Source organism: Struthio camelus, chromosome 9 (assembly GCF_040807025.1).
Source record: "Struthio camelus isolate bStrCam1 chromosome 9, bStrCam1.hap1, whole genome shotgun sequence".
Lineage (NCBI taxonomy): Eukaryota > Metazoa > Chordata > Aves > Struthioniformes > Struthionidae > Struthio > Struthio camelus.
The window spans coordinates 21,320,591-21,342,343 of NC_090950.1; the positions used below are offsets into that span (position 1 = coordinate 21,320,591).

Sequence of the window (21,753 nt, forward strand, 5' to 3'; positions counted from 1 at the left end):
TGCCCAGTGGCCCGCAAAGGTGCAGGGACTGGTGGCAAGCAACACATCTACGCATGACCCCCGAGGCAGCCTACCGATGGCTCCCAAGCAGCTTCTTGCCACTGGCCAGATGACAGGGAGGAACAAGCTGTCCCCTTGCCCTGGGTGATGGGCAACCCACAAGGAAGAGAAGGATGCGGCATGCCAGCAGCAGGTTCCCTAAACGACCACGGGAGGATGTGCCTTTACATCCCCATGCACATACTGGCCTGCATGGGGACGTGGGGAACAGCACTGCAGCTCTTACTGACCGGAGAGCATGAGGGCCAGCAGCAGAATGGAGGAGCAGATCCTGCCCAAATCAGAGGGTCAGGACGAGCCGTCTGGGCTCAGCCCCCTCCTCCAGACCCAGCTGAGCCGCTTCTGCCTTGCCTGGGCCTCCAGGAGCTGGCAGAAGGTGGGATGGTTTCAAAGCACCTTTGCCCATCTTATTGCACTGGCCATATGACAGCCTGGGGGGAATTAAGCAGTCCCTGAGTTTGGCTTCCCGTGATCACCTTCCCGCAGCCACCCACATGCACCATCTCAGCTGGGGTCGGCACCTCCCACCTGCTCTCACCACCAGCCCTTTCCTTTCCCGGGGCATCACAGACTGTAAGCCAGAATCAAGGCTGCAGAGAGGAATCAGCGAAAAATAACCCCTAAGAACAACATAGTTATTTTGCTCATTATTTCAGTTTTCAATCTCCCCACGAGGTGACTTGCTTAGGCTAATAAGTGCTTTAGTTTGATTTTATCTGCCCAATTAATCAGTTAATAAGTGACTTTGCTGAAGGGGGATGGACACTACAGCCGTCTCCTTAGCTGGGGACTGGAAAAAAACAAGGGAAGGACCACAGTCCATAGGGTTTCCACGGCCCCACTGTGCACACAGCTGCACCAGTGGCAGTGAGGGCGTAATGGGCCAGAGAGCAGCAAAGCAGAGGGGGTGCCACAAGCCCCCAGGCCTGTTCAGATGCTGGATGTTCAAAGCTGGGCTCCGTCTATGGAAAGGCTTTTCCTATTCCCACCCTCACTCTACCTGATCTGTAGCCAGACAGGTTTCCAGGGGCTACCAGCCCACCGGGCCCCCCCCCCCACCTCCCTGAACACACTTGAGTTCTGCAATTGGGTGAGAAAATCACTTGCTCCATTTGGGGAAACTGCGAAAGCAATTCCCCCAGCCCATCGTTTATTTCAGAGAAGGAAGCACATAAATAAAGGTCTGGTTGTGCAGGAACTCGTCCTAGCTGGTGGCTGGTTCCTAAGGAGTAATCAGATCCAGTTGGTTTCCAGTTGGATCCAGTTGGTTTTCCTCCATGGCACCTCTGCTAGAGAGTGAAACCAAAAATCCAGGAAGGCATCCTGGAAAAAAAGAAGTCATCATCTTTGCCATGGAAAAAGGTGGGATTTATCTTTACTGCCCTGCCTGCGTCGGTGTGGGTGTGCAGCTACATTAGCAGTATCGCAGGCAGGCCTGGGGGGAGACTGGACAGGCTTCAGTTTCACTCACCCTCCAGGATGAAGGGCTGAAGAGCATGGCTGGCCCCAGGACTATGCTCAGCTGGAAAAAGGGGGCTCATTTCCTCTTCTGCCTCATTCCCAGAGCCACCCCAGGACTCTATCCTGGCCCCGCTGTGGACACAAAGTGGCTCCAAGGCGTCTTCCCATCTAGCAGCGACTCTCCAAGGGCTCTGGTAGTGCAGCGTCTCCAGGCTGCGAAGCCTTGGAGGTCACTAGTACCAACAGACTAAGCTCTGGACATAAAGACCTGCCACTTACCAGTGTTAACTAGCCCAGGAGCAGGGTCTCCAGATCTCCTTTCAGCCCCAAGGGTGGCTTTTATGACTCAGCCATCTCTCATTGCCTTCCCAGCCATGAAAGCCCAGCCCTTGTAGGCTCTCATGGGCAGCCTGTCTTTCCTTCCAGCCCCCCAAGAGAGCCAGGAGACAGCAGAAGGGCCCAAGTGAGGGCATCAGAACTGGTGCAAGGCCATGGTAGGGCTTGAACTCTGCAGCATGGGGCAAGATGCAGACAGACTTTGGGAAGTGCATGGACAACCCCAGCCCAGGAGAACAACGGGGTGCAGGGCACACTGGTGGTCCTTGTCAGGGGGAAGGGTAGGAATGGGGGGGGGGGGGGTCTAGGTTCAACAGGAGCTGCATAGGCTACCCTGGAGAGCTACACCAACACGGAATAAGGAATTGAGAGCAGAAGGCTTGCAAATTTACTCAGGTCGCTGCCCAGCAGGTCCTCAGGCTGGGAGGAGAGCGTTCAGGTCCTCCTCTTCCCTCTCCACTGCACTGTGAAGCCAGCACACGGGAACGCGGTCTGCAGATCCCCACGGAGCTGGAGGGAGAGGACAGCCATGAAACTCACGCAGTAGTTAAAAACAGCTCAGGAAGGGCTCCCCAGCAGCCACTCCCCACCAGGAGCCTGGACCAGCCCAGGTGGAGGAGAATTTCTTTCACTTGAAAGGGCCCAGGGTAAAATTCTATGCAAGATATAGTCATTCTCTCTGCTCTGGCTGTCTGACTCCTTCCCCAGTTTACCAGACCTTGGCTGGCACACGCAAACTGTCACCCCCTCTCCAGTGCACTTCTAGGAGGCCTCACCTTGGACAAAATCAGCTCCTGAGCCATGGAGTTTTCAAGGTCCAGGGGAAAAGTTAGGCGCATTGACAGAAAGAGGTGAGATGCACCTAGGAACAGAAAACATGGCTTTTGTTATCCCTACTGACCCTTCAGTTGCATTGTGGCAGGAGCTGGAGCTCTCTCCCTGGGATTGCAGCACCCTGCATCCAGAGCTGTGTCAGCTCATAGGAAACAGTCCCTGTCCCCACCTGGGATTTCTTACCGTCCATATTGTACAGGGAAGTACAGAGAGATTAAATGGCTTGCCCAAGGCTATGCAACAAAGCATAGGAGAGAGCAGAGGGCGGTAAGGAAGCATGCCAGCTCCCTAATCCAGTAATGTCACTGGGATGCACAGGACCTTCTCTCAGACTACAGGTTGGTCATGTCATGGACCCCCCCGCCCACACACACTGGCAGGTGAATAAGCCTCTTTGTGTACAGAAAACAGGGCTGCTGCTCTCCACCTACAACACAGCTGGGAAAACAGGCATTGCTCTTTTGTCCGTCTCCGCTGGCAGCAGGAGAGAGCCTGAGATATGCGTGCAGAGGGAGGGGATACAGAAGGTGTCTCCCTTCCCCGGTTCAGCGTTGGCAGATCTTTTCAGACCTGAGTTGCAGGCTGGTGCCCATCTTGTGTGTTCCCAAGGGACCACCACACATCTCACAGACTGTCAACATCTCTGTATCAAGAGCACAGCAAAAGCACTGGGCTCCCCGGAGTAGGCAGCTTTTCCCAGCTCTGCAGGCCAGCCTGGGGACCTCTGCACTAGCCTCTGGGAAGCCCAAAGGCTACTGCAGTGCTGAGGCAATGGCAATGCCCATGGCACAGCGGGGGACACACCACTCTATCAGCCCAGCTGGAGAAGGGTTTGGGGTCCCAAGAGGCAAGAAGGGGCTACACTCACTGGTGTTTGTCGCGGCACTGGGGCAGACAAGCGGTGTCGTTGGCTGGTCTGCAGTGGTGCTGATGGTAACCTCTGAACTCTGGGTTGAGTCAGTGGCAGGGGAAGACGACTCTGCGGATGGGTAAAGTGAGGTTACATTAGAGGTGCCTGCGAAGATGCAAGATGCTCTCACAGTTTCTACAGCTGGGAAAGGACTAGGCTAAAAATAAGGCCTCCCCTGCTGCCAGGTCCCCGTTTCCTGAAGTGCTGGCATTGCTCTGAGGCCTGGGACTGTGCAAAGGCAGTGGTTGGTTCCCCCAGGTAAGAGCCAACGACTGCTCAGCACTCGGAGGGGTTAACTCCGTGGGGCAGGCTGTGCTCCGAGGTGGAAGGAGCTGGGTCCAGCCCCTCCTGGCAGAGAGGTTAAGGGACCACAAGCAAACATGTTCCCACACCTTTCCAGGCACATACCCATGTCACTGCTGCAATAAAGCTGACAGCTCCATACAAATGGGTCGGGAGACAGACTGCAGCACGCTGCCCGTATACACTGTGGAAAAGTCTCCCATAGCCTGATGTGAGGATGATTTTTAAATCCACACCACAGCTCTTGGGCTCTTCCTTCGTACCTCAGCCCTCACCCCCCTTACCTGGGGCTGCAAATTCTGCCCTGCGGAGGGGAAACCACTGGCTGTAGCGAAGTACTCCCTACATGTAACACCCAAGTACGTACCAGCAAACTGCGCGTTATATTTTCCCAGCTGATGACTGCTTCTATTGCAATAAGATCACACAAATTTTTCTGCAGGGCTTTTGTAAGACTGCATTTCCCCAGCAAGCTGTATCTACCAGGGACTCAGGCATTCTACACCCACCAGATATATGGTACCATCGCTTGGTCTGCAGTGTACCAGCATGTGGTGCACGATCCACTCACATTGGGGAGCTGTAGCACTTGAGTTGCACCAGGACTCTTCAGTGCCCAGATGCTAACAGAGAACTGGCAAATATCCCAGTGCCAGCAGTACGGGACATGGGTGCAGGCTATGCCCACCTCAGGCAGACACACGGTAGACGGGGCCCAGGATGAAGTAATTGGGTACCCATCAGGAGCAGGACTGGAGATCCCGGAGGGCTTCGTCTAACCCCAGGCGTTTCCCCAGTCTCTGAGCACCCCCTCAGTTGTACTCACTTGACGCTGCACTTGAGGTTTGAGGCACTGTTGTGGTGTCCGGGGCTGTCCCTGAGGTCGGGGTGGAGATATCAGGGGTGGTCCCAGCTGTAGTCTCCGACTGGGTGGCAGTGGGGGTGCTCTCTGAGACCACTGTGCTGGTGACGGAGACAGTTGTGGTGTCCTCCAGCGATGCTGAGGACCCAGCTGAAGTGATTGTCTCTTCTGTCGTGATAGGAGGAGTCGTCGTAGAGGGAGACGCACTGCTGGTCTCCTGGGATGTGCTGCGAAGCAGCGTGGTTGTGGTTGGCCCTTCGTAGGTGCTCGTGGCAAGCGTGGTGCCCTCCATGGTGGAAGAAAGAACAGAGGAGGTGGAGGGAGGCACCGTGCTTGTGTCGCCTCTGGTCAAACTGACACCCGAAGCCGTGCTGGTCCCCATGGACGTGCTGACTGTCATCTCGACACGGGTGGACGTCACGGCTGCAGTGGTTGGAGACCGGGCATCAGTGGTGGTCCCCCTTCCTGTGGTGATGGGGACTATCTGGACCGTGGTGGTGCCAGCAGGCAAACTGGCAGAGCTGTGGGTCGTGCTCTCAGCCGGTGAGGTGACATTAGAGGCTGCGGGGCTGCTGTTGCAAGTAGTCGCAGTGCTGGCTGTGAAGGAGTGCAGTGGTGTGCTGGACCTCTCCTCTGGGGTGGAGGTTCCTGTTTCGGGGCTGAAGGGAGTGGTGGTTGCGCTGGTGGAGGCAGCGGTGGACGGAAGCGTTGAGGTCTCCATGGGTCTCGAGAAGGCAGAGAAAGATGAGGACACCTTCACTGTCACATCTGCGTCTGTGGTCCCTGTAAAGGGGTTGGAGAGTGAAGCATGCAAAGGCTTGTCATGAAAGGCTAAAACCATGGCTGTGCCAGGCACAGCCCAGCATCACCACCACACTTGAGCTCCCTAAGGGACCCGGAGCCACCAAGAGTTGGGACTGGGGATTCACCGTCCTGTGTTAGTCAGGGAGATCAGGCATGTCACCTCAAATGGCAGCCTGCTTGTCAGCGCTCGAGGACGCGTAAATCTTGCAGCCTGACACACCAGGAACAAGCCATGGGCATCTCTGGGTCTCGGCGCAGAAACTCCTTTTGGCCTCAGAGACAAGTCACATTCCACCACCTTTGACCATCCCAGGAGGAAGTCAGACAAACCCGTCCGACAGGAAGAGCAGCTGTTCAGGAACTGGTTACCATGAGACATGCTGGTATCTCATGAGGAGCTTATACAAACATCTCTGATGCAGATATTCAGGAACTGATAACATGAGGCATAAATAATGTGAACGGGAGAAAACTAGCCCCAATGAGCCGGAGTTAAACACCAACAAATCCCAGCTTGCAAGCTCGAGGGTGAGTCACGAGAGACATGCTGCCATCCACATAAGCCCCGCGCTCTCCCGGGGGCTGCGAGGGACACGGAGGGACGGGGCTGGCGGCTGTGCCCCGGTGCTCGTGCCAGGGGCAGCGCGACCCACGCTGTGTGTGCCACCCGGGACTTCCCGGGTGGCAGAGACCTGGCAGAGGACCCCAGCTGCTCTTATCAAAATAAGCACTGCTCCTGCTTTGTTTGCAGTGCAAATATTAGGATGGTATTTGCCATTTTCCAGGCCTCCGTGATCCCAACAACGCTGCCACCCGTGCAGGGCTATTTGATGCTGCCAAGGCGACACACAGCTTCCAGTTAAAGGCAACAAAAACAGCAGGGATGAAACCTGGGGACCTGGGTCGGCTGGGAGCACTGAGCTCCAGCCAGGGCTCAGGGCCCTCTGCCCGCACGCACCCTGCTCCCGTGCAGCTTGCTGGCCTCGGGGGAAGCCCAGCGGTTTTTGAGCCTCTCCAAGAAGATGCACGAAATATCGCGGCAGGCAGTACCTCTGTCGAAGGGCACCCGCGAGGCCGGGCTGGGTCGCCCCCCAGCACAACCCCAATGCGCCCAGCACTGTCCCCATGGGCGCCGGGCAGCCGCCGACAGCCGCTTCCCGCCCGCGCCACCGCAGGTGGCCCTTGTAATAAATCGGCCATAAAGCAGTCATCGGCTAGTCAAATAAGCACGCCGAGAAGGGCAAAGGCCCGGCCTCCGCCCTCGCCCGCCGAGGTCTCCGCTCCGAGGGGCCCCGTGCCGGCGCTCGCCCCGGGGGGCTCCCGCCTTGCCGAGCGCCGTCCCGGTGGCCGCAGGCGCCGAGAGGCCGGGCAGCCGCCAGGGCCTCGTCGCCCCGGCCCGGGGCAGCGCCGGCCCAGCCCCGCGAGGCCCTTACCCAGCCCGAGGCCGTCCTGCCCGGCGAGGCCGGCGAGCAGCAGCAGGGGCAGGGGCAGGGGCAGGCCTCCAGCCCGCGCCGCCATGGCCAGGCCGCCGCCGCCACCGCCGCGGGCGCCTCTTCCCACCGTCTCCGCGTCGCCTTCGGCCGGCGGAGGAGGAGCATCCAGGCGAGTCCTTTTATTGCCCAGGTGCGGGGCAGCCGCGGGGCATTCGCCACCCGACGCTGACGCTGCCGGGGGGCCGGGCGCCGTGCCGAGCAGGTATCAGCCCGCAGGCGCCAGCAGGGAAACGCCCGGGGGAGACCTGCCCGGAGCGGGGCGGCCGAGCGCCCCGCCAGCAGGGACGCGGGCCGGCGGCGGGAGGCCGCGGCAGAGCAGGGCCCGCTCCGTCCCCGCGCGGGAGGAAGGGGCGGCCAGGACGGCCGGGAGGCGCTCAGGAAGGGCGGTCTCCGGCCGGGGGACTTTTCCCCCCGGCCGGCTGCGCAGGCATCACTTCCCCGCAAGCAAGAGGGGGCTGAGCGCGCTGCTGACAGCCGGAGCCGCTTCCTCCTTCTCGGGGCCAGGGACAGTCCCGCTGGGAGGTGCCTGGCAGGCACCGGGCCAGGGCACAGGCACACCGAGGGCACTGCCGGGGTACGGGCGCTCTGCTGCGGTACAGGCAGACTGAGGACGCCATCGGGGGCAGGTGCACGGCCAAGGTACAGTCATCCGGGGCACTGCCAGCGTGCAGGCATGCTGCTGGGGTACAGGCACACTGCTAGGGTAGATAGAGGCACCTGGGAGGCACTGCGAGGTACAGTCATACTGTGAGGGCACAGGCACCTGGGGGCACTGCTGTGTGCAGCCGCACTGCCAGGGTACAGCCGCACTGCCAGGGTACAGGCCCCTTGGGAGGGCACTGCCGGCTACCGCCGCACTGCCAGGGTACCGCCGCTGCGGCGGGCACAGGCAGCCAAAGAGGGGATGCCCAGCCCACTCATCAAGCCCCGCCCTCTCCCGCCCACTCATCAAGCCCCGCCCATCCCGCCGCGCGCGTTGTGTAACGGCTCCGGGAGCGTCGCGCGCAGCCAGGTGAGGGCCGGAGCGGGGGGCTCCGCGGCAGCGGCACCGGCACCGCCCGGGCTCCCCGCGGAGGGCTGTGCGCTCGTCGCCCGCCCTCCGTGGCCGCGGAGCCCCGCGGCCCCCCGCCATTCGGCTTCCGGGGAGGGGGAGGGGAGGCTCCTAAACGGGGTTTGTGCCCCCCCTCCTCCCCCCCAGGCAGAAGCTAGGCCTCCGGCGGGGTTTGTCCCCCCTCCCGCCCCGGCTCGGGATTTCGGCCCTCTGCCCAGGTTTCCTCCCCCCGCCCCAAGTCCGAGCCCCCCTTTTGTGGTTACAGCCACAGCCGGGGCCATGGGCGAAGGCAGCCCCCGGCCCGAGGGTCCCCGTGCCGCAGAGGCCAGGCAGGTGCTTGGGCTCGGGCAGCGGAGGGCAGAGCCGGCGGTGCCGCCCCGAGACGGGGTAATGAGGTTCGGTAACGCCGAATCCCTCCAGCCGCCTTCCCGGGCCTGGCAGCTAGGGCCCAGCCAGCTGGGCTGTGGGGATGCCCTATGGGGCACCCCCGGGGTGTTGCAGCGTTAAGGGTGCAGGTCTGCAAGGGGCCCGGGCGAAGCTGCTTTGGCCGATTTGTGGCCCACAGGCAGATCTCACTTGCTGGCGCCAGGGTTATAGTTTTCCCCAGCTACATCACCCGCAGAGCTTTCTTACATCTTCCCTGTCACGTGGCCAGCAGATGAAGGACTAGGCGGCCTCATCTAGTGATGTGCCTGGGGGTGAGTGCTGCTGGGCCCAGCCCACCCACAAGGGTCAGCACTACCACATCAAACTGACTTGTCTGATTTTGCAGTTGTTGGGTGCTTTCCTGAGCATTTATCTCTGAGTGCAGCTTTGGGCAGATGGTGGAGGAGGTCTTGTTTCTGTTCACAGGGGTCACATACCACCACGTTACTCCTGGCACGGTTGGTGATCCCATTTGCAACTGCCTGGTCCAGGCCCTGGAGGCCACAGTGTCGATCCCAGCGTTGCCTGCCCACCAGGACCGTCTTGAGGATGCCCCAGAAGAAAGAGAAGCGAAAAGCAGGTCAAGGGGGCAAGACTGAGGCCGAGCCAGACACCACAGAGTTGCCGCGTTTTCCTCCGAAGAGGAATAAGGAGGAGGCAGCCCTGGGGAAGCTGGAGGAGGCAGTGCAGGAGGCCCGGCAGAAGGCAGCCCCATCCGTGCAGGACTTCAAGTACAATAAAAAGCGGGTTCGTCTTATCTCACAGGGCTCTGACCTCAAGGACGGCGCTAAGTGCATCCTCTACTGGATGTCCCGAGACCAGCGTGTGCAAGGTATGAACCAGCCTATCCAGGGGCTGGCAGAGGAGCTGGGAAACAAAGCGCTCAGGGGTGATGAAAGCCCTGTCCCCTCCCTGTAAGGAAGGGCTCTTCTCCAGAGCAGGACTTGTAATCCGCAGCTGGGGATGGAGAGTCCCCAGAGTTGCAGCCCTTCAGACCAGGAGATGTGTGGCAGGGAGGGTTTGGATAGAGATGACTGTAATGCATGTTCCCTGCAGAGCTATCCCAGCTTGCTTTTCTGTACAGTCCTGCCAAAAAGCTGGGCACTGGTGCCCCCAGTAGCCTTTGGAGCTGGCACCAGCTGGAGTCTGCTCTGCTGAGCAGACTGGCAAGATTCCTACTGCAACCGCCCTGACTGCTTCCCCCTCCTTGCAGCTGTTCATCACCTGTTTCCATCGAGTCCCTAAGAGATCCCATAGTCCAGCCTCACTCCCACAGCAGGGCCACATCTGCCTGAGCCTGCCCTGATGGACAGAGCCAAGGAAACCGAGGCTGGGGAGGCAGCCAAGGCCCCAGCCTGGTGAATCCTTTGATCAGCTGGGACTGGGACTGGGACTCAGCCAGGTGGAGCATCCCCCTAATACAGCCGCATGCTCTTTCTCCACAGATAACTGGGCTTTCCTCTATGCCCAGCGGCTGGCGCTCAAACAGGAGCTCCCTCTGCATGTCTGCTTCTGCCTGGTGCCCAAATTCCTGGATGCCACCATCCGCCATTATGGCTTCATGCTGAGGGGCCTGCAGGAGGTGGCCAAGGTATGGACCACTGTGGGGATATCCACGTGGGGAGGCCCAGTGTGATATGGCAGGGACAGGGCTCCTGGGGAAGAAGATGCAGGATCGGTCCTTCAGCAGATCAGGGTGGGGTCAGGTCTACAGAGGCCCAGACTATCCCTTAGCCTTTTCCCCATCATTGCAGGAGTGCACAGAGCTGAACATCCCCTTCCACTTGCTGCTGGGCTACGCCAAGGATGTGCTGCCCACATTCGTGGTGAAGCATGGCGTAGGTGGGTTGGTGACAGATTTCTGTCCCCTCCGTGTCCCCCAACAGTGGGTGGAGGACGTCAGAGAGCGGTTGCCAGAGGATGTGCCATTTGCACAGGTAGGTCCCTGCGCTCTGGGAGGGGAGTGGGCAGGTTGGGGAAAACCTTGGCTGGTGAGATATGGAAGAAACTTACTTTCTGGATTTTCATGCCTGTGGAGATGCACTGGAGTGACTTGAGCAGGGAGGGTGAGGACATCTGTCCTGGGTCGTCTTGACCCTCCCATTAACCTTCTGGGTGCTGCAGGAGTACAGCCAGCCTGAGGGGATGTTTTCAATTCCTCTCCATGAAGCAGCTGTGATTGCAGGCACTGCTGCTTGGGCTGTCCCTTGCTTTGACGTGCAGAGAAAAACAGCATCCAAGAGACATGTTCCCATTCCCTCTCCTATCAGTTTATTCCTGTTGTCTGTCCCTGTATCCCCATGGTCATGCTCAAGCTTTAGCCAGACAAGTGGGAAATATCCAGTTCTGTCAGAAAATGCAGTGCAAGGACCATCTGCGAGTCATGTCATTAGGTCCTTTTTTTTTTCCTGCTCATGTTCTCCTCCACAACTCTGCTTCCCAGGTTGATGCCCACAACATCGTGCCCTGCTGGGTCACCTCCCCCAAGCAGGAGTACAGCGCCAGGACCATTCGAGGCAAGATCCACAGTCAGCTTCCGGAGTTCCTCACTGAGTTCCCTCCAGTCATTCCACACCCGTATCCCCCCTCCAGCCTGGCAGAGGTAAGAGGGAGCCACCCCTCCACCCTCACTCACGTCCACTCCCAGACAGTTTAACAGCTGCTTTGTGATCTTGGCAGGGGAATGGCGGGGTGTGCGGCCGGGGGGGGGGGGGGGGGGAGGGGGGGGGGGAGAATAGTGACTTGCCTGAGGTCACACACAGCTAGTTTGGAGCTGAGGGCCAACCCTGGGGACGGCAGGTTCCCACCCCATTCTACCAGGCAACAAGCAGGTCTCAGCTCTTAACTGGAGGCAGTTGGGCTGAGTGGATGCAAGGCTAGTTATAGAAGGCTGGCATGGGTTGGGGACTCATTAGTTGGGGCTAGTCCTAAGAGCACATCCAGGGAACATATTCAAAGCAGCACTGGCTGAAGAGCGCCAGCTTTTGGAGCTCAACTCTTATATGGCAAATGCGCTCATGCTGCTTGGTTGCTGCCCAGCCCGTTGCTTGGGAGGCCTGTTATTCCAGCTTGCAGGTGGACCGCACCGTGAAGGAGGTGGAGTGGGCAACCCCTGGCACTGCTGCAGGGCTGGCTGTGCTGCAGTCCTTCATTGCCGAGCGGCTGGAATCCTTCGGCTCCCACCGAAATGACCCCAACAAGGCAGCTCTCAGCAACCTGTCACCGTGGTTCCACTTTGGTGAGTGCCCCGGCTTCCCACCCTGTGTGCAGGGTTGAGGGTAGAAGTGGAGACGCTATGCAGCAGCAGGGCTGAGCACAGCAGCTCAGCTTGGCAGCCTGACCTGCTCCCTCCCCTGGTTCCCAGGCCAGGTTTCCACTCAGCGAGCCATCCTGGAGGTGCGGAAACACCACAGGAAGTACAAGGAGTCTGTGGACATCTTTGTGGAGGAGGCTGTGGTGCGGCGGGAGCTGGCTGACAACTTCTGCTACTACAACAAGAACTACGACAGTGTTCAAGGTAGCACACTAGGGACAGGTGGGGAACACTGGGGGCTAGGCCTCTTTCCTGCTGTGGTCACCCCAACTCTGCAATCCCCCACTTCTGCTAGGGGAGGAGCCATGGGGGCAGTAGTGTGCCATCCTTTGGTACCTTCTGGATGTAGGACAGGAGCTTGCTGATACCTTGTGACAGAGAGATGGAGAAACCACCTCTTCCAGGGCTGCCTATGGGGTTGGTGTCTCCAGTGCACGGTGCCCCCAGCGGCCTGTTTCCCCATCGCTCTCTTGGGGCCCTGCAAGGAGCAGGTGGCTCAGTGTGTCTTCTGGTCTCTCTGCCTCACAGGTGCCTACGACTGGGCGCAAACCACTCTGAAGCTCCATGCTAAAGACAAGAGGCCTTTTCTCTATGAGCTGCAGGAACTAGAGCAGGGGAACACGCATGACCCACTCTGGAATGCTGCCCAGGTAGTGCCACATATCTTTCCATCTTGAAATACTGAGCAGCCCCTCCCGAGACCTCACAACCCACCAAACGGGCTGCAGCCGTGCTGTCTGCCTGGGACCGACAGAGATCTCATGCTCCCAAAGCTTGGGGGTGGGGGGTTGACCCTACAGCTGGGCATTGCTGTATTGCCACCTCTTCACCTGCTTCCAGGTAAGGAGGAGAGAGGTTTGAATGCACCCTGGAGCTGCTTAGGAGGGGTTAGGAGAGACCACAGGGAGGGATGCCCACTGTGGTGGTCAGAAGCCACTTACTTGGGTATGGCCCTTCCCGACCAGGCTGCCAACACAAGCCTGGCCCTGTGGGTAGGTGGATGCTGTACTGCAGCAGCACCTTAGGGCCCCAAGTTTTCCCAAAGAGGACAGGGGAACAGGCAAGAACCCACCCCTGCAGGCTATCCCTCTCTCCACAGCTCCAAATGGTCCGGGAGGGCAAGATGCATGGTTTCCTGCGGATGTACTGGGCCAAGAAGATCCTGGAGTGGACCCGCTCCCCTGAGGAGGCTCTGCAGTTTGCCATCTACCTCAATGATCGCTACGAGCTGGACGGGAGGGACCCCAACGGATATGTAGGCAAGTTGCAGAAGGGGGCATGGGGCGGGGGGGGTCTTGCCTCTGTTGGCCAAGGAAGGGTGAGCGGAGCTTTCTGCGAAGAACCCACCCCTTCTCGTCCCTGCTCCCTCCTTCCTCTCTTCCTTTGCTCCCACATCCCGGCTGCTCTCTGGCTACCCAGGCACCTCTGAGCGCCAGGGAGAGCTGCTGTTCTGTGTCTGTGTCCGGCAGGCTGCCTCTGGTCCATCTGCGGCATACACGACCAGGGCTGGGCAGAGCGGGCTGTGTTCGGGAAGATCCGCTACATGAACTATGCCGGCTGCAAGAGGAAGTTTGACGTGAGCCAGTTTGAGCGTCGCTACGCCCCCCACAAGCTCAAAAAGTGAATGGTACTGCAGTGCCCAGAATGCAAACAGGATCATGGACCAAGTGTGCCTCATGATTGCTTGTGCTCCTCAGTGCTTGAGGCAGACGGTGCCTTTGCCAAGATGCTGGCTCATACCCTGCCCTCTGACCAGGGACTGCCCTGGGTGCTGGTGGAGGAGACACTACAGAAAGCAGCAAGTGCCAGGGTGTTGGCAGGTTTCTTTTGTCTGGCATTACATCCCTGCTAGAGCTACTGTGCTAGGGCAGCTATGCTAGAGCCTTCTTGGGGGCTGTGTGGGGCAGTTTAGCTGTCACAGCTTTACTCGTGTCTGTGAGATTCCATCCTCAGCATGCCAGGACCTGTCGGAAAACTTCTTCAGCAGCTGTGCTCAGGAGTAAGCTGAAGTCTCCTTTGTTGCTGTAACCACAGCCTGGCTTTTTGCTGAGCAAGGCCTTTCTGGGGAAAAGCGCAACAAACCCAGCTCACTGTGCCAGGCTTCCTAGCGGCTTCCCTGCCTGCCACCCCCAGAGAAGCCCTGCTTCACTCGGTGCAGAGTGAGTGCTGTGGAGGGTTGCATACGCATTTCCCACAGAGTTACTGCCCTCTTGTTTTAAAGTTTACAGTCCCCAGCTCCTGTGTCTGTGGTGTTTATGGAGCAACATGCAGCACTGCTGCATGGGGCAGGGATGCAAGCAGGGAAGGGGCAGCTGGACTCAGGCCAAGCCCATGCCACTGGGCCCCTTTGCCAGCAGTAAAGAAAAGCCCAGAAAGGGGATGTGTTACAGAGAGCCTCTTACTCAACAGCTCACTTCGCCTGCCAGCAGCCCCTACTTCAGCAGGCAGTTTACAAAGAGGTGCTGCAAACCAGATGGCTTAGTCAAGGGGTGGTGACAATAACCCCTTCCCAGCCATGGGCTCCCCCACCTGGCTATGCATCACCAGTCGCACAGGCTGCCCCCCCCCCCACCCCCCAGGGCAAAGTCAGGGCTCCCTTACAGCCTGCTGTTGTCATCAGCTACCCCATCCTGCTCCCTCCTCCCTTCCTACCACACAGCCAACAAGCACTGTAGCATTGACCCCCGGGAGGGGATGCCAACAGTTCGTTCCACCCAAAGTGATCTGCCACAACACAGACAGGCCTCTTACTTATTAACTTAGTTTATTAGGGACGGCATTTTCGTTGCTATGCTGTGCAATAGTCCAGTGGGGAGGGCTCCACTCAAGTGCCAGGGCCGCCCCTTGTTCTCTACTTATGAAGAGCTCACGCACCTTGACGATTTCCAGTGTTACTCCTATCAGTCAGTGCTGTGCTGCCATGGGAAAAGCAGCAGTGTTAGTGTTGTGCATAACCTTGCGCTGGAGACCTCCACCAGGGTTGGCGGTCCCTGGTGCTTCCAGACAGAGCCCAGAGTGGAGGGTGGAAAATACAAATAAACCAAAATCCATTCACTTTTCTAAACATACTCAGTGCTTTTAGAAACAGCCGTGGGCAGTGTCTCGGCCAGTGTCCCACGACATTAAAGTGCTTCAAACAAAACAGCGCGGCTGAAGTTGCATTGCTCTGAGCCAGCTCCTAGGAGCGGGGGGGAATACTGGCTCACACATATTTGGGAGGCAGGGAGGCTGTCACAAATCTTTGCTGAGCTGGATGGCAGCATGTGGGGTCAGCTCAGAGAGCGAGCAGGCAAGAACGGAGGCATTGCTCTCGATTGGCAAGGTGGGACCAGCTGCTGGCAGCCCCAGGGCTTGCAGCGTTCTGGCTGGTGAACGCCCACTGGCTGAAACAGAATGAGCAAAAGAACAGCTACTCCCCTGGGGAGAACAAGTAGGACAGAGGCAGAAAGAGGCAAAAAAACAGGCGAGGAGGTGGGGAACTAAACTGCCTTTCACATGCTAGGCCCACTGGAGCTGCTATGTAGCCAAGCCTGGCTTTGCCAGAACGCTTCGGAGCAGCCAGCCTCCCTTCCCTTCGGTTAAGACGCAAGGGCAGAGCTAGGGGTGACTTCCTCAAAGAAAGAGGCCCATGCCAGAGCTGCAGCTTTTGGTGCAATTTCCCCCAGGAATAGGCTGCACCCATGAGTTATGACACAGAATAGTCTCCACTACAGCTGCTAACATCCCACCCTGGAGAGCTGCTACCACTCACCTGGGCCCACATGGCTGTGTCCCTGCAAGATCTCGGCCTGCTCCATCACACTAGGGCTCCACAAGCTCCAGCAAGGCAGCATGGCAGAGATGCTGCTGTGAAACAGCCTGTCCCCCTCTAGCGAGGCTTGGGATGTCTGCTCCTCCACGCACCTCTCGCTCAGGCAGGCTTCGCCTTCCACCTGCTCTCCCTTACTGAGCCTGGCAGAGCCAGCTCTCTGCATCCCAGCCTCTCCCCTACAATTCTGCCATCACTCAGCAGGGGCAGCCCACAGGAGACCACATCCAAGCCTTGAGCAAGGGCATGTGCTGCAAGAGCTATTGCCCATACATGCCTTCTGCCAGTGTATTGCCCCCCTGTCCCTCAGCACCCTTCTCGCACGTACACGCGCCAAACTGTTCTTCCTCAAAACACGACAGGCAGACCAGGTGCTAAGGTTGTGCTGGACACCTGCCTGCATTCTTCTTCCCTCCCATGCCATGAGACTAAGCATCCCCCTGTGATGCAGAGACACCTCCTAAAGAGACCCCTTGGCCCACAGTGCAGCGCTCACTGTGTGCTGCAGGGTCTGAACACCCAGAGCCGCTGGTCATGGCAGACCAGCTCTGTGTCGGTGAGGGATCGACTTTCAACATCCCATTCCCAAACCCTTCTCCCAAGTGTGCTCCCATTGTAGGCAGGCAGCCCGGTCACCCTGCTGCACTGGAGCCAGGAAGCCTCAAGGCTCTGCCTGGGTCAGGGACCCCTTCCCCACAGGAAGCAGGATACCTGTGGGGAGAGGGGACCCCTGGCAACCCCAGTCCTGCTCAGGGACAAGCTGCAGGGAGTAGAAAAGCTCTGCAGGTTTTTATATCAGTGAGAGGCCCAAGCAGATCGCATGCCCTCTATGGAAGCCTTCCAAGCACCACCTCCCAGTGGAACAAGCAGTTAAAAAGACAAACAGCCGAATTAAAAAATTAAAACCAAATCCAGTAAATTAAAAAGAAACAACCTAAAAGAACAAATTCAGACAGAGCCTGGGAGGAGGCGACCAGAGGGCTGAAAAACAAACTTTGCACGCATCCCAGCCAATCCCAGGCACCAGATCCCTGCATGCCAGGCAGGTCCTCCTGCCACTGCCAGGGGTGAGGTCACACGTCACCCTTACAGAAGGACGTGATCTCCCAGGAGGACAGACCAGCAGTGAGAGAAGGAAGGGATGTGCAGAGCAGCTGGGCGCTGGATCCCATCACCACACAGCTCGCTTGGGCAAGGATCCCCCCTTGCTTCACTTACTGCACTCTCCTGCCACGCGAATCTGCCTGCAGTGACAGCAATTGGTCTCTGGCAGGTAAAGGCCCCCTGCCCACTCCCAAGCCAGATCTGAAGAAGGAAGCTGTTAAATCCACAGTCACCACCAAAACCCAACCCCCTTCCACATACATACACACACCAGCAGCAGGGCACAGGATGGAAGAAGTCAGAGAGCCGATTCCCCCTCCAGGGAGGAGACACGGCCAGAGCTTTTAGCATCCAGCTGATGAGCAGAAAGTGCCGACCCCACTGGAGGCTGTGCCTGGGGACGAGGGCACGGGGACTAGCGGCACAACCCTGCCTAGCCCAGCAGCACCCAAAGGGGAAGGGTGCAGAGAGGCACACTAGCAACTGCTTGGTAAAGGCCCGTGTTCTGCCTGCGGGACAGACAGGAGCAGCTGCCTTTCCCCAAACAAAGGCATCGGCGGGTGCAATTGGTACCTTGAGTAGACCAAGATGGAAGATGGAAGATCCCCCTTCCCCAGCTCAGCACTGCTGCATAGGAGAAAATGGATCCCTTTGAGACAGGGCTGCAGGCACTCAGCAAGCCAGCCCTCCCACTGGTTCTCCTTATCGCGAGTCCATTTGGCTCAGAGTCTGCTCAGTCTCTGGTGACGAAGGCCACAGGCATAATTAAACCCACTATCTGCTCCTCCACTGCGACATGCTCACGTGGCCGCCACCGCCTCCTGCTGCTCCAGCTCATCTTCATAGTCGGAGACGTAGGACTCCATGCTCTGCTTGGCCAGCAGCTCTCTCCGGGCTTGGAGTCGCTCACAGCGGGGGCATTGGGAGGACTTGAAGCAGGACTTGTGGTAGCAGGCTTTGCACTCTGTGGGGAAGAGAGGGAGAGTGTGGCTGACAGATGAGGGATGGCACATGCCTGACAGACTGCCTGGCTGCCTATACCCTGCAGAGGGATGCTCCAGACTTGTCCAGGAGGACATTTAAAACAAAAGCCATGGCAAAAAAAGCATCAGAAGTGTGGGAGTCCCGCACAGTTCTGGAGGCAGCAAGAAGCCACATCGCAGTGTCCCTGTGTTGGCTAGAAAGGCCTTCTGGGCATACACACAAGGTATTTTGCTTCTCATGAGGTCCCTTCCCAAGCTTTCCTGACTCTACAGGGAAACAGTGACCCTGCCAGATTTTTCCCTGGCACTGTACTTGCCAAATCAAGGCTTGCATTTTGTAGAAGTCATTTCAAGGCATTTCAGAGGTTGGTCCCAACATGCAGAGAAATGCTTGGCCATTAGCACTGGCATTACAGAGGATCACTTCTGAAGAGGCCTGGAGATTTCTTTGAGGCAGGAAGGGCACAAAGACAAAGCCTCCAGGCCCCTCCTCTGCCACCTACAGAGCCAGCAATGGCCGTCCAAACTGGGGCAGTGAAGCGACATCCGAGCTGCAGCCTGTCCCATAACCGCAGTGGAAGGGAAGGCTCCTAGGACACCTGCCTGCTGCAGTCACAACCCCAACCCTGCAGTGACTGACAGCACGTGCTTTGCTGCAGGGCAGAGCTGTTACACAGAAGGCAGCACACTGCACAGTCAGGAAGGCAGCTACATACCCCACCGTATCAGCAACTCTGGCCAAACGTCATTATAATGCTGATCTGCTGGTGTTATAAAGCAGTGCAGAGAAAACAAGCCATACACAGAAGCATCTGGTCTGGCTGGGTCCATCTTTGGCTCAGTACCTCTTGCTAGCACCGAGGTCATTTGAAAACAAAGTGGGAAACGTCACCAGCCCAGGGGTCTGTCCCCTCCCTGTTTCTCCCCGTTTCTCCCCAGCATCTCACCTTCACACGTCCTGCACTTGTTGAGCTCAAAGGGGAAGATGATATCATCCTCGTTTTGGCAGAACTCACAGATGAAGCCTTTGGCTTGGCACAGCTAGAAGGAGAAAGGGTGAAGAAGTGGCCAAATGCTCATCTCCCTGGCAAGCCAAGTGGGAAGTAGAGAGGAGCTAGGCAGTAGGACACAGTGCCCTGCTCTACCCAAGCGGGACTGTCCCTCCCCAGCACTGAGCACAAGGCAGAATCAGCATGTGTCAGGGGACAGAGTCAAACCAGGGTAAGAAACAATGTGCGCATGCCAGGTGGTAACTTTGTAGAACAGGCAGGGGCTGCTTTCTGTTAACTCGGTTAATTCTGTGGTTGTCCAGCTAGTCAAAGGCTTCCCCACTGGTTATTCATGCAGCAAAGCCTGCTCCAGAGAGCGCTCCAGAGGATGCTGTGTGGGAGGCAAGTTAGGGGGCTGCCTTACCATGCACTTCTGAACGTGTAGGCTGCCTGCCTTCAGGAGCTCCGTCAGGCGAGGCACCAAGTCTCCCTTCTTCGTTGCGCTGAGGTCGCTCAGGGAGTACAGATGCAAATCCTCTGTCAAATGGCCAGGTACCGCATCGAAGGAGTCTAGGAGGCTGTGAGGGCAGGGAAGCCAGAGCTCAGAGCGAAGGGACTCCACTAACTCAGTCCTCTCTCTCGACTGCTTCTGCTTTGTCTCTCCCCTCCACCCACCTCCTCACTCATTGCTCATTTGCCCCCATCCCTGGCTGCTGCAGCACAACTGTCCCACAGCATCAGAGAGGGGCCGAGCACCTCTTGGTTTGGAGGACCTGGCACAGCTGACAACAAGCAGCAGGGACAGAACAGTTAACATTTTAGTCTGCAGGGTCCGAGTGAGCTGGAGAGGCATAAGAGGAGCACAAACAGGGCCAACTCTGGACACTGCCTTGTCCTGAGCCTTCAGATACTCTCTAGCCACCATCACATATCCCTGCTGGTTTCAGTGGTTTGTGTTTTCTTCCACAGGGAAGAATCAGGCTTGCTGCTCTGGGTATCTTAGGTTATCCAGACACTTGTGGTGGCAACCCAGGAAGAGCCCAGCCCTCCTAATCCCAGGAATGGCAGGTACAGAGCAGGTATCACAAAAGAGGAGGCCTTTAGGAAGTGAGGGGTGCCAACAAGACCCTGAATCAGCTCCCTTCCAGCCACTGCAGCTGCCATCGATGAAGTGGGACCCAGTGCACTCCCCTGGACTGGGCTTCACCAATGCTCACAGTCCCCCTGGAGGTCTAGCACTTCAAAAGGAAAAATCTCAGCCGTTCCAGAGATGTTGAGGTAGACTTTAAAAGACCCTGTTTAGCCACAGTCTGCAGAGATCCCCATTGCAAAACACCATGGGACAGATATAGGACACCAAAACAGCTTAAACTTGCATCCTGGGACTCACTCTTTAGCCAGTCGGCAGGTCTTAAACATGTTCTTCATGTGGAAGAGCTGGATTCGCAGCAGCTGTTAAGGAAGATAGGGTGCAAAACTGGTAAACAGAGCATAAGTTAGGCCTTAACTAAACATGTGTGCTCCATTTCATGCTCTGGTGAGATGACTGCTGCTGCTCCTCAGCTGCAGTTTCCTAGTATGGAAGTGTTTACACTAGGCTCAATAAAGCGAGTACAACCAGCCATCCCCGTGCTCCAGGGAGTAAGCCAAGGTCCAGCTGCACACCAGACAAATTCCTTCCCACTCTATGTTACGGCACAGGGAGCAAGATGTAAATGGAAAATATACAGTGCAGAGGCTTTTAAGACTCAAAAACTGAAATATCTGCCTCTCCCCAGCTTCTCCAGAAGGTGATTCACAACTGGAGACAGACCAGATGGAGATGTCAAGACGGACTTCTTCCACCTCTGCCACTCACTTGCTGCTTCATGCTGGACAAAGTCATTTATCCACTCTCTCATGCTCCCCCATGCTACCTGGCTCCTTTTACCAAGCTCTGAGATCTCAGAGAAAAGTCCACTACAGAAATAGCAGTTAGAAGCTGTTAGGGAAGGACTCGCTAATAAAACCAGAGCAGTGAACACAGCTGCCCACTCCACCCAAACCCCACTCCTTTTCTCAGAAATGTACAGGAAGGAGTCTTACCCACACTTGGTTGAGAGACTTCACCTTCCGGTACAGGGCAGCATTGATATCCTGCACGTTGAAGAGTGGGTCGCTCCAGATCTTGCTCAGTAGGTCTTTGGAGAAGTTGCTCACGTAATACTTGCTGAAGTCCCACTTGCGCAGGATGCGGCTGGGGATGACTGCTTGGGCATTCTCGTGGCAGCACTGGCAGAAATATTTCCCCAGGTACTCACAGTATCGCAGTCGCTTGATGTAGTCTAGCCGAGCCAAAGGAGATTAAAAAAAATCAGCTGAGGGGCAGCTGATGCACACATTTGACTCCAGCGTTGCTCAGAGTTTCCAACAGGCAAGGCAGCCTTGCCAGTCCCTTCTCCAGCCTCAGACCACTCACCAGTGCAAGTACCTCTGCAGACTGTCAAAAAGTCTCTGGGCCTGCACCCTGCCTATTGGTCACATGCAGCCAAATCTACCTACACCGTTAGAAAAGGCGGCTGCTTCAAAGAGCTCTGCAGCTGTACCCACAGCAGATCAGCACTGCAACAGTACAGCTCTGTGGACAGCCCATCAGCCAAACCAGCTTTGAGAGAGATGCACGAAAACTGCAACCCAAACTTGTGGCCACGGCCACTGTAGACCCACTAGTCTACCAGACAATACAAAGTGTGCAAAGCCCCTCGCTTTACAGGACCCCAACGGATGATATTGCCTTAGAGGAGTCAACATCTATAACACCCTCAGAAGGGCAGGTTGGCTGCTCTTGCCTCCCCTAGGCCCATGACCTCCTAGGGAAGGAGGCTCCTCTGTGGGTGGTACACTTTGACCTGCAGGCAGAGCTGGGAAAGGCCTGAGAAATGATAGTGGGGAAGAGCATACCATTTTCCCAGTGACCTTGTGCTGATCTCTGCCATGGTCTACCCACCCTGTGTCTTCCAACTTGTTCGTAGGTTAT

The 21,753-nt window shown here is 57.4% G+C and overlaps 3 protein-coding genes across 10 annotated transcripts in view; 1 reads left to right on the plus strand and 2 right to left on the minus strand.

The window, feature by feature from the left end:
- Positions 1–1,151: 1,151 nt before the first annotated feature.
- LOC104148812 (uncharacterized) lies at positions 1,152–7,149 on the minus strand. The gene is made up of 6 exons (XM_068954788.1): positions 7,004–7,149; positions 4,731–5,549; positions 3,560–3,670; positions 2,634–2,719; positions 2,250–2,367; positions 1,152–1,383 (listed from the first exon to the last, which is right to left on the minus strand). The coding sequence occupies exons 1-5, from the start codon at positions 7,086–7,088 to the stop codon at positions 2,293–2,295; spliced, it is 1,176 nt and encodes a 391-aa protein (XP_068810889.1). The 5' UTR covers positions 7,089–7,149; the 3' UTR covers positions 1,152–1,383; positions 2,250–2,292.
- Positions 7,150–7,572: 423 nt separating this feature from the next.
- Positions 7,573–13,557, plus strand: LOC104148815 (deoxyribodipyrimidine photo-lyase). 3 transcript variants are annotated; one of them, XM_009682156.2, is made up of 10 exons: positions 7,573–7,702; positions 8,967–9,372; positions 9,986–10,131; positions 10,295–10,477; positions 10,984–11,142; positions 11,580–11,778; positions 11,905–12,057; positions 12,382–12,503; positions 12,953–13,112; positions 13,323–13,557. In XM_009682156.2, the coding sequence occupies exons 2-10, from the start codon at positions 9,090–9,092 to the stop codon at positions 13,475–13,477; spliced, it is 1,560 nt and encodes a 519-aa protein (XP_009680451.2). In that variant the 5' UTR covers positions 7,573–7,702; positions 8,967–9,089; the 3' UTR covers positions 13,478–13,557. The 3 variants fall into 3 exon arrangements, with proteins under 3 accessions (XP_009680451.2, XP_068810888.1, XP_068810887.1); XM_068954787.1 differs by lacking the exon at positions 7,573–7,702 and adding an exon at positions 8,013–8,075; XM_068954786.1 differs by lacking the exon at positions 7,573–7,702 and adding an exon at positions 8,070–8,812.
- A 1,043-nt stretch (positions 13,558–14,600) lies between these two features.
- The window catches only part of RUBCN (rubicon autophagy regulator), a 40,656-nt gene continuing 33,503 nt past the window's right edge, over positions 14,601–21,753 (minus strand). For all 6 annotated transcript variants that reach the window (XM_068954785.1, XM_068954782.1, XM_068954781.1 and 3 more), the window contains 5 exons: positions 20,823–21,061; positions 20,128–20,189; positions 19,162–19,315; positions 18,696–18,789; positions 14,601–17,729 (listed from right to left, as the gene is read on the minus strand). In XM_068954785.1, coding sequence (XP_068810886.1) covers positions 17,566–17,729; positions 18,696–18,789; positions 19,162–19,315; positions 20,128–20,189; positions 20,823–21,061 — 713 coding nt within the window. In that variant the 3' untranslated portion in view covers positions 14,601–17,565. The remainder of the gene's footprint in view (positions 17,730–18,695; positions 18,790–19,161; positions 19,316–20,127; positions 20,190–20,822; positions 21,062–21,753) is intronic.

What these genes read in the sequence shown, in the direction of transcription:
- LOC104148812 (XM_068954788.1), bottom strand. Translation starts at nt 7,088, where the DNA reads ATGGCGGCGCGGGCTGGAGGCCTGCCCCTGCCCCTGCCCCTGCTGCTG. An exon ending in AACCTCAAGTGCAGCGTCAA is followed by an intron (nt 3,671 to 4,730) that starts GTGAGTACAACT and finishes ACCCATCCGCAG; the next exon opens with AGTCGTCTTCCCCTGCCACT. An exon ending in CAGTGCCGCGACAAACACCA is followed by an intron (nt 2,720 to 3,559) that starts GTGAGTGTAGCC and finishes TTCTGTTCCTAG; the next exon opens with GTGCATCTCACCTCTTTCTG.
- LOC104148815 (XM_068954786.1), top strand. An exon ending in AGGATGTGCCATTTGCACAG is followed by an intron (nt 10,478 to 10,983) that starts GTAGGTCCCTGC and finishes TCTGCTTCCCAG; the next exon opens with GTTGATGCCCACAACATCGT. An exon ending in GTCACCGTGGTTCCACTTTG is followed by an intron (nt 11,779 to 11,904) that starts GTGAGTGCCCCG and finishes CCTGGTTCCCAG; the next exon opens with GCCAGGTTTCCACTCAGCGA.